This window comes from Onychomys torridus, chromosome 9 (genome assembly GCF_903995425.1).
Source record: "Onychomys torridus chromosome 9, mOncTor1.1, whole genome shotgun sequence".
In the NCBI taxonomy this organism is placed as follows: domain Eukaryota; kingdom Metazoa; phylum Chordata; class Mammalia; order Rodentia; family Cricetidae; genus Onychomys; species Onychomys torridus.
This window is the reverse complement of record NC_050451.1, coordinates 72,576,194-72,587,491: the sequence shown is the minus strand read 5'-3', so window position 1 is coordinate 72,587,491 and position 11,298 is coordinate 72,576,194. Positions and strand designations below refer to the sequence as shown.

General features: G+C 40.3%; 1 protein-coding gene across 1 annotated transcript in view; it reads left to right on the top strand.

The window, feature by feature from the left end:
• Window positions 1-7,281: 7,281 nt before the first annotated feature.
• LOC118590776 overlaps window positions 7,282-11,298 on the top strand; it is a 42,549-nt gene continuing 38,532 nt past the window's right edge. The window contains exon 1 of the mRNA XM_036198531.1: window positions 7,282-7,466. Coding sequence (XP_036054424.1) covers window positions 7,282-7,466 — 185 coding nt within the window. The remainder of the gene's footprint in view (window positions 7,467-11,298) is intronic.

Here is an 11,298-nt window from a genome sequence, read left to right as displayed (position 1 = left end):
TGTAATCCTAAGAACTGGGTCAAGTTGACAAGGAGTGGGTGGACATTTGATTGCTTACTTTTGTTTGCCATCCTGACCAGATATGGACTCAACTATATTCAAGTTGCTTAGTACTCTGTAATTTTCATGATCAAATTACTGGAAGTAGAAAGACCTACCCTAAACCTGGACGGGCAAGTGTTTTTAGAGGGAGCCCAGAGAAGACACATTTTTGCTTTTTGCCAGTTTGCCTTCAATCTCACTGACAAGTTCATCTACCCTGTTACTGCTCCTGCTGAATTCTTTTAATGATATTAGTACTCAGCTTAGGGTTCCAGTGGGATTGAAGACAAACTCCTCTCAAGGAATCCTTTTTGCCTTTAGTTCCAGAAGAAGACTAATGAGACATCAAGACACTTACACTGGGAAACTACTGGATTCTTGTCCTCTCTGATAAAAGACAGCCATTGTTTGACAACCCATATTGTAGTTTTGCAAGCCAATATAATACAGACCTTTTAATAAATATCCATTCTGTTATATTTTTTTTTCCTGGAGAGAGTCAATACTAATACAGATTGTAGCTGATAAAAAGGAAAAGAAATTAAACTTTCTTGCATGTCTATGCAATGTAATAACTAGACTCTGGCTCCTGATATTTGTAGATAACCTATAGTTGGGTATTAAGCTATGTCTGAGAAACTTTCTTTCCAGATAAAGGTGAAGGATTTCATAGAGTACCATGAAAGTAACACTGATTACTTAGGTAAAGGCTAGAAAATATGAAAAAATGATTTATTTCAATAACCAACTTTATAGCTCTTAATTTCCCTCCTTTCCCCCAATGAAATCAGTTGGTGTTGATAGCCTGCCACTTTTTCTACTCTTTTAACTTGTCCATGAAGAAAAATAAAAGAGATAAATAATAACATTTATTTTTAAAATCTGATTGATTTTGTATCTTGATATTGAAATTAATTCTATTTTGTAAACCCCCAAAAAGGCAGACTCAGGCCTAATCTAAGTATGAAATATAATTGTCATGAAGGAGTTAAAATTGTTATTCGGGCTGGGCAATGGTGGCACACGCCTTTAATCCTGGCACTCTGGAGGCAGAGCCAGGCAGATCTCTGTGAGTTCAAGGCCAGCCTGGTCTCCAAAGCAAGTTCCAGTAAAGGCACAAAGCTACACAGAGAAACCCTGTCTCAAAAAAAAAAATGTTATTCATAGGTTACATTGTGTTTAAGAAAGTGAAGATACAAAAAAACCAAAAAAACAAAAAATGAGCTTCTGACTTAGGTTGTGTGGAACGTCAGCAGGCAGCAGGTCACCTTACCCATCATGGAGACACCTGTCCAGGCCACACACAGGTGTTCTGTCTTAGGTTGGTGAGTGCTCCCCAGACATTACCCGTCTCTGATTACTCATTATCATACAGGCTCAATAGTGTGAGAGCTGCAGAGTTAACTGTTGCCAAAGATCTCTAAGTGGCACTGGGCTAGCAATCTGTGCGTTCAACACAGAAAAGACCAACAGAAGTCTTAACCCACACATAGCCAGTAGGCTAAAGGCAGCTGAGCCATTCCCTTCCTTAACGAGCCTTACTGCAAAATGGAGTCCTTGTAAGATGGTATACTGAAAGCAAATGGAACTTGAGTTTGTAAATTTAAAGCTTTCAAAGCAATCGAAATGTATATAACTATTGATTTAAATTTGTCATGCCCAGTAGAATGAAAAATTAGTTAACTCTGGTAGCTACTTTTGCTGCCAGGGTCTCCAATGTGCTAGCTGCTGAAACCAAACTCCTTCAGTTAGTATGTTTTAAACACAGAAACATATCTTATTAAGGCCAATTAAACATAAAATAGATGATTATAACAAAATAATCTTGTTTACAATACAAATAATTAAGTCACTTCCCCCTAGAAAATGTAGTTAGGACACCTTAAAAATTAAAGCAGCAATTGGTATTCTTTGCCTTGCTTATTTTTCTGTAGAGAGCCTATCAGTTAAAATGATGAATTTTAACCTTTTCCATTTCTCCCAGACAAGATATAATTCATATTCTTCAGGCTTGTTGCAGCTGGCTCCTCATACTGATGAAGAAATTATTGTTTTTATAATATTTACTAAGGCCGAGTTACTGAGCTTCCTTCAAGGACATTTACTTTACTTTTAATTTGTGAAACTCTGAGAATCTTTTGGAAATAAATGGTGAGAAGAAAAATGCATTAAATTATACAGCTAATTGTGCAGTTTAATGAATTTGAATTAAGTCATAATATATTATACTCAATACAATGTATGTGATGAATAAGAAATAAAAAGGTCATGGTGTCTAAGAATAGTACGATCGAGAACTAGAATGCTAATGGATCAAAAATGTCCTGCATGAAAATGTCTTTTTGCTCTGTGTCCCAATTTTGTTCTTTTCAAAATGATTATTCTCAAAACTGTTCAATAAACTCAGTTTATTCAACTGATTTTTTAGTCTTCTGTGACTCCAAGAAAGTACCGCATTAAGCTACATGTTGAAATCTGCTATTTTCAGAAATAATTAGTTAAATAATAATGTTCTGAACACTAATTATCTGAAAATACACACAAAACCCTGTAATTATGAACAACTTCTTGACTCTTCTTTACAGTGACAGGCATTGAAAGATACTTCTTAGAAAATGTTGACTCATCTGTCATAAAGTACTGCAGTGAGGTGGCTATCTATGAACAGTAACCTACAAAGATACGTGTACACTTTGTATACTTGAAGTTAGTCTACATGACTTCCAGTCTAAGGGGTTGAGGCAGAAATATTACTGCTGTGTTTGAATGTGAAGTGACCCTCTATGCCTACATGTTTGCATGGTCGGTCACCAGCTATTGACACTGTCTGTACAGCTAGTGGAAGCTTTAGGAGGTGGAGCCTTAATGAGAAAGTGGATCACTACGGTGGCCTTTAAAGTTTTACAGATTGTCCCCACTTTCTCTTTATGCTTGCTTCCTGACTATGGCAGTGGTGTGACCAGCAGTCTCCCCTTCCTGTTGACATGTGCTTTCACTTTAGACTGGTTTTTCTCTAGTTCTCATCTGAATTCATCCCTTTTTCTCTTAAGTTGTTCCTTGTCAGACATTTTGTTGCAACACTGCAAACAGTAACAGATAAGACCTTCAAAAGTCTTTGCCTTAGGATCTGTGTGGATGGTATGTATATTAATTGGACCCAATTATGCTATTTGTATTATTTTTCTAAATCTCTCTACTACCTGATCATCATAAAAAAGACTAAATGCTGTTTAAAATAAAATTATGAGCACAATTTTATGATGCACATTTATAAATTGTAAAAATGAGTTGAGAAATTTTAAATTATTCCAACTTTAATATTAAATATTAACTGCTTATGGTTGAGAGCATGAAAAGAGCCATGATGGAAAAACAGCATCAAAGATATTTTTCTCTTTGCTATTGGCAAAATATGTTCATTAATTTTACAAATGAATATAAAATCTTCAATGAAATTTCCTTTCCTCATGTAAACAGTTACTTTCACAAGAAATATTTATAATAGCTTACTTTTGAACCTCATTAAATTTTGATCTCAACCATTCTGTCACAGATATTTCAGTGTTAGCAATGCAAGTGAAGGCCAATTTAAAACTCTAATACTCTTCAGGAAGTGATTAATGGGCAAAGAGCATTTCTAGCTACAGCAGGTCAAACTTCTGCTCTTTACCCATGGCACTTAAGAATGTTTGTCTTTAATATACTAACATACAAATGTCAGGTACGGAGATTACTAAAACTTACCTTTGTCTGAATATTTGGTACCATAAGTAGTATAGCTCAGGTTTGAACACTTTGAGGATCCCTGTAGTACCCATGCTTACTTTTGTCACGATTCTACTGATGATATGAATAAAGGTAGGAGAGATGTTGGAGCAATGGCTCAATAGATGAAGTGCTTGTTGTACAAGTGTGAGGACTTGAGTCAGATCCCCAGCATCCACATGAAAAGTAAATATGGTGGTGTCCATCTGAAAGCTCCACCTGGGGCAGGGGTAGGAAGGTGTAAAGACAGGTGGATCCCAGAGGCCTACTAGTCAGTCTGTCCAATCATGGACCTCCAGTTTAGTAAGAGACATTTCCAAAAATGTAGAGGGAGAGCAATAGAGGAAGATACACAAAGTCAATCGCTCTCTTACAGCACACATAAATAATACACACATACACACAGTAAGTTGGAAGTCTCTTAACTATCTGTTAGTGTCCTCTAAGGTAATGGTGATGGTGTTGTAGAAAAAAAGAAGCTGTGGATAAATTCTGCCTTTTATTCAATTTATCCAGCAGATACTGCTGGAAGTTTGTATATTATATGTAATATTTTTCATCATTCCATTTCTACATCTTACTGGCTATTTTAGAATTTGTGAATAAATATAAACATATCTGTGTCACATTAATTTCCAGCATGGAAGTTTGACTTGAACATTAGGTACTTATATTACTTTACTAATGTGTACTTTGCATTTAGGGCTCTTACCATAAGTGTAAATTAAATTAAATTAGAGGAGTGTTGTCATTGTGTTTCAAAAGAAGCATGTGCACCGAATTCATCTAGACCTGCCTTTGCTTCTCTAGGGGTGAATGTGATGAAGAATCAAAGGGAAAAAATATGGCCTGATCAGATAACGCATACTACAGTGTCTGTGCCTGCTAGACACCTTTTGTTGTTATTGTTGTTTTTTGCTAAATTAATCAAGGATTTATTTTTAAAAATATCTTCATCATTTATAGAATCAAACGTCCATAGTTCCATAGTCATTTCAAGTTTTGAAAATTGATTAAATATTTTAATTCATTTATTTAGTATCCCAGCCAGAGTTTCCCTTCTCTCCTCTCCTCCCAGGCCTCTTCCTACTGCCCCCCCTCCCATAATCCACTCCTCCATCCTCCTCTGTTTTTGTTTAGGAAATGGTAGGTCTCCCATGGATATCAACAAATATGGCATATCAAGTAAGACTAAGTACCTCCCTATGTATTAAGGCTGGGCAAGGCAACCCAGTAGGAGGAGTAGAGTCCCAAAAGCCAGGAAAAGAGTCAGAGACAGACCCTGCTTCCACTGTTATGGGTACCACAACTGTCACATACATGTAGAGGGCTTAGGTCAGTTCCATACGAGCTTGCTGGTTGTTGGCTCAGTTTCTGTGAATCTCTATGAGCCCAGGTTAGTTGATTCTGAGTTGTTGGGTTTTTTTTTTTTCCCCATAGTATCCTTGACCCTTTTGGCTCTTACAATCCATTCGCCCCTTTTAGGCAGGATTCCCTGAGCTCCACCTAATGTTTGACTATGGGTCTGCATTTGTTTGCATCAGTTGCTCCATGAAGCCTCTCTGATGACAGTTGGTCTAGGCATCAAGCTGTGAGTATAGCAGAATATCATTAGGCATCATTATACTGACATTTTTTTCTCAAGTAGAAACACTGGCATTCCTTAAAAATGTCTTATATTTTCCATTTTAGTTAACATGCCTACAGCATGTCATTTGTACCTGGTAAGATAACATCAGGGCTTTGATAATCACATTCTGAGATGGTATCCCTTTACACACATCTCTTTTCAATCCATTAAAAAACACCTCTACAAATTCTATTGAGATCTTTTACAATTATAAATAAAATATTTTTTCTTAAGCAAACTAGATGACATCTTTATAACTGTTTATGATACATATTTTATTTTAGTTTTAAAATTCTTTTAACTTTTATTGATTCTTTGTGGATTTCACATCATGTATCCCAATCCCACTTATCACCCCATCCCCTCACAACCTTCCACTGCCCTTATAACATTCCCCCAAACAAAAGAAATTTAAGAGAAAAACCGAAGACCAAATGTAACAAACAAAAAAGGAGGAGGAGGAGGCAGGGGAGAAGAAGAAGAAGAAGAAGAAGAAGAAGAAGAAGAAGAAGAAGAAGAAGAAGAAGAAGAAGAAGAAGAAGAAGAAGAAGAAGAAGAAGAAGAAGAAGAAGAAGAAGAAGAAGAAAAAGAAGAAGAAGAAGAAGAAGAAGAAGAAGAAGAAGAAGAAGAAGAAGAAGAAGAAGAAGAAAAAGAAGGAGGAGGAGGAGAAGGAGAAGCAGGGGGAGAGGGAGAGGGAGGAGAGGGAGAGGAAGGAGAGGGAGAAGGAGAAGCAGGAGAATAAGGAGGAGGAGGAGGAGGAGAAGGAGAAGCAGGGGGAGAGGGAGAGGGAGGAGAGGAAAAGGAAGGAGAGGGAGAAGGAGAAGCAGGAGAATAAGGAGGAGGAGGAGGAGGAGGAGGAGGAGGAGGAGGAGGAGGAGAAGGAGAAGCAGGGGGAGAGGGAGAGGGAGGAGAGGGAGAGGAAGGAGAGGGAGAAGGAGAAGCAGGAAAATAAGGAGGAGAAGGAGGAGAAGGAGGAGGAGGAAGAGGAGGAGGAGGAGGAGGAGGAGGAGGAGGAGGAGGAGGAGGAGGGGAGGAGAAGCAGAAGCAGAAGCAGCAGAAGCCCACCGTGGAATCTGTGGCGTGGCCCATTGTGTCACACAAGTTACCCTTTAGTCCATTCATCTTTAGTTGCAAGTGTTAATTTCCAGGACTCATTGGTCTAGCTGGGGGGCTCTGGCTTCTGCTACACCACCGAAAAGGGGCTCTCACTGAGGCTGCTCTTGGATATCCTGTTGTTGCCCTGTGTAATGAGGATCCTGCTGGTTTGGATCTGTAGGTTAATTCCCGTCACCTGCTCCAGCAGTTCATAGGTGATGTGGATGTTGGGGTGGGCTAACTCATAGCCTTGGTTCTGGGCCTGAGTGCCAGCTGGGTTGGTCAGGCTTTCCTTCATCTTCACTACCTGGGCAAGCTTTCCAGCACTGCCTTTGGCTAGCTCACCTAATGCAGCCCGCAGCAAGGAGCAGGGCTAGTTCTCCTCTCATGTCCTTATATCCAGCTTACCCACACTCACCACCAGGGCCTGTTCTGCTGTTTTGCCTAGGCAAGGTGTCAGGGGTCCTCTCTCCTCTTTGCTGTAAGGGACATGTAGGGGTTTAGGGGTTTAGGACATGCATCAGCTCTCCTGCTCCCCTGCACACCTGATAACAGGATCAGCTCTAGTGTGCAGCTCAGGTGAGTTACACACCTGTGGTAAGGGATAGGGCCATCTTTCCTAAGTACAGGGGGCCAGTTATTCCCTGAGGGGAGGATCCAGATCTCCTGTTGCAGTATCCAGCAAGGGGCAGGACCAGATGTTACAGGGACAGTGAAGGGTGGGCTGGTTCAGTATAGCCAATGACACAATGTGCTACCCACAAGCTATCAACATCATTACAGATCTCAGCTACAGCAGGACCAAAGACCCAGACAAGGCCCTCTGCAACAACTCAGGCCCAGATGTCTCCATGGCCCCAGATGGCAGCACAAGCCACTCAGATCAGTATGGCCCTGGTGGCTGCATGACCCTTGGACACCCTAATGGCCACAGGTTGTGGCCTAGCCCTTGACCATCTGTGTGATCTTTGGTAGCAACATGGGCCTGGGACATCAACACAGACCCTGGCTGAGCTAGGACCATGGACATTGATAGAGTCCTTAGCAGCATCCCGGGCCCAGATGTCACCATGACCCTAGTTGGCAGTGCAGGCTTCTGAGACGGACATGGCTGTGGTGGGTATTGTGTTCCCTGAAATATTGTGTGTTCCCCAAAATAAACATATCTGGGGTCAGAGAACAAACAGCCATTAGAACAAAGTCAAAAATGGTGGCTAGAAATTGGAAAGAGTAAGCCATAACAGAAGTTGGGAGGTGGTGGTGCACGCCTTTAATCCCAGTACTTGGGAGACAGAGCTAGCCAGATCTCTGAGTTCAAGGCCACTTTAGAAACAGCTAAGCTTGGTGACTCACGCCTTTAATCCTAGAAACCCAGCCTTTAATTCCAGGGAGTGGGGACAGAAAGAGAAAGGTATATGAGGCGTGAGGACCAGGAACTGAGGAGTAAAGCATGTAGTTAGTTAAGCATCTGGTTGGTTAAGCATTCAGGCTCTGGAGCAACACAGTTCAGCTGAGATCCATGTGGAGGAGGACTCAGAAGCTTCCACCCTGAGGAAAAAGGATTACCTGAGGAACTAGCAAGGTGAGATAGCTGTGGCTTGTTCTGCTTCTCTGATCTTCCAGCATTCACCCCAATAACTGGCCTCAGGTTTGATTTTATTAATAAGACCTTTAAGATTCCTACTACACATGGCTTCCATGGCTTTTGGATACCAACATGGCCCCAGGTGGCAGCCCAGACTCCAGGCCTCTGCATGGCCCTCAGTGGCAACAGAAGCTCCAGACATCAACACAGACCCTTTTGGCTGATGCAGGGGGTCAGATCAAGACCTGGCCCTTGGCAATAGCCCAGGTCCGGACATCACTTTGGACTCGGGTGGCTAGCAGACCATTCTCTGTTTATGCTTCTCTCCCCAGCTCATGAAACCACTCTGCCTCTTTCTCTCTTGCATTTCTCCACCTTGCTCACAATAATGATGCTAGATTGCCTGGTGCCAGGAACCCTGGTTGAGTGACAGGTGGCACTTGTATGAGCCCTGCCTGACCCAGCAGCGAGGCATGGCACAGCGCTATTGCTTTTCTTCTCTCCCATACCAGGGCCAAACCACAAGTAGTGCTTATTATGATGGTGCCCGACTGCCTAGTGTGAGACAGGCTCATGGCTGATTGTGCCCCGCCCACACCAGGAAGTCTGTGGGGATGAAGAACATCTGTATCCCCTGCTGGCTTAGGCCCAAATTTTATTTTTTCACACTTCCTTTTTTAATGTCTTACATCACTTTTCTCCATGCATTAATCTAAAGACTTGAGAGATGAAGACAGTAATTACTTTCCTTTATATGCCACAACATTTAGCAGATTGTGATGCAAATAACACAATGAAAATTGGATTAATCTTCCTCAAGACCCAGCTATGCCACTCTTGGGCATGTATCCAAGGAAAGCTCAATTATACCATAAGGACACATGCTCAACTATGTTCATAGCAGCATTATTCATAATAGCCAGAACCTGGAAAGAACCTAGATGCCCCTCAACCAAAGAATGGATTAAGAAAATGTGGTACATTTACACAATGGAGTACTACTCAGCAGTGAAAAACAATGACACCATGAAATTCACAGGCAAATGGATGGAACTAGAAAATATCATCCTGAGTGAGGTAACCCAGACTCAGGACAAACATGGTATGTACTCACTCATAAGTGGATACTAGATGTAAAGCAAAGGATAACCAGACTATAACCCACAGCTTCAGAGATGCTAGTTAACAAGGAGGAGCCAAAGAGGGACACATGGATTGCCCTGGGAAGGGGACATAGATGAGTCTCCATGAGAAAATTGGGGTTGAGGGTGAATGGGGGGTAGGGGATGGGGGATGAGACTAGAAGGAAATGGGATGGTCAAGCTAGAACAGGGATGGAGTGGGAGAGCAATGAAAGAGATATCATGATGGAGGAGACATCATGTGGATAGGGAGAAATCAGGTGCTAAGGAAGTTCCCAGGAATCCCCAAGGATGACTCTAGCTTAGACTACTAGCAATAGTGGAGAGGGTGCCTGAAATGACTTACCCCAGTAATCAGATCAGTGAATACCCTAACTGTCATCATAGAACCTTTCTCCAGTAACTGATGGAAGCAGATGCAGAGATCCACAGCCAGGCACCAGGCCAAGCTCCAAGAGTCCAGTCAAAGAGAGAGAAGAGGGGTTTTGTTCTCAAGGGGCATCAAGATCATGATGGGGAAACCTACAGAGACAACCAAACCAAACTAGTGGGAACTCATGAAATTTAGATCAACAGCTGTGGAGCCTGCAGGGGACTGGACTAGGCCCTCTGCATAGTTGTACAGCTTGAGCTGCTTAAGGATCCCCTTGGTAGTAGGATCAGAATCCATTCCAGGTGCATGAGCAGGCTTTTTGGAGCCCACTACCTATGATGGGACACCTCACAGTGCTATGAGGCAGGAGGAGGGGCTTGGACTTGCCTTAACTAAATGTACCTCTCGATAGGAGGCCTTACCTTCTTATAGGAGGGAGTAGGGGAGGGGTTGGGAAGGTGAGGCTGGAAGGGCTGGAGGAAGGAAGAGGGGATCTTTGATTGGTATGTAAAATGAATAAAATTTTTTTTCTTAATAAAAATTTGGATTAAGTTGCCCTAGTCTTCTGTGAATATCTTGGCTAGTTTTATATACTTTTAGTTAGAGTGACTCTCCAGCTATCTCAGTGCCTATATTGATGAAATCTATGAAACTAGTCCAAGGAACAGGCTAGCTCTAGTTTGTTGCAACTGAGCCAAAAATGAGCCTGTGAGAAAATGTTTAATAATTTGTGTAACCTTTTATCTTATAAATTGATAAGGATAAAAATGCCTATTTCAGAATTCATGAAGCAGCAAAAAATGGCTGATATCAAATACATAAAAATATATCAATAATACATAAAATACATGGTAGAGTTATGAATTTAAGACAATCTCCTAAAAATAATATATTATATAACACTTCTTTTATAAATTATATATTCTAGCATACAACTTTATATTCTAAAATTATTGTCTAATTTTAAAGGACTTCAACTTAAATTTCTTAAAATGTGCCATGGTAATCACTAGCATAATTTGTCTGAATAGCAAATAACAATGATGATATTGCAGTTCTTTCTAATGTAATAATTCATTATTTATGCTGTTTAAGTGTTATGCATGCCACCCATCCTATCATAAGCAGTGGGACTAATTTAATGTACATGGAAGAACAGTTTAATTATTAAGCAAGCAATCAATCATTCTCTTATCCTAGTTAATAAGACTTTTGTTTTATTTCTTCCCTATCTTCTGAAAGAATGAACACAGCCAAACTTAAGTTTTCTAAAAAATGAAGAAAACCGCCTTTGTATTTCATAATCTTTAAGAGGATATAGGTTAAAATTGCCAGACATAATTTTCAATCCATTAGTACAATTTCAAACTTATAAGGTTATTTTAAGTCTTAGTCTTTGGTCATAATAAACTGTTACCATTGACAGTGCAGATATTTTAAACATCTGATTGTGTTTTATAGATTGGCAGGCTTATTCCTGGACTAACAGAGGAGTATTTTTTTCTTTGCAGACATTGAATATATATCTGTAATTTATCTGCTTTCTGATTTATTGTTAAATTTATGTCAACAGTTTAATCCTTTAGGATAATGTATTGCAAGCGACCACAATGAAATATGCAATTAATTCATATTTTTAACAAAATATTTGAAATATTTTTTATAC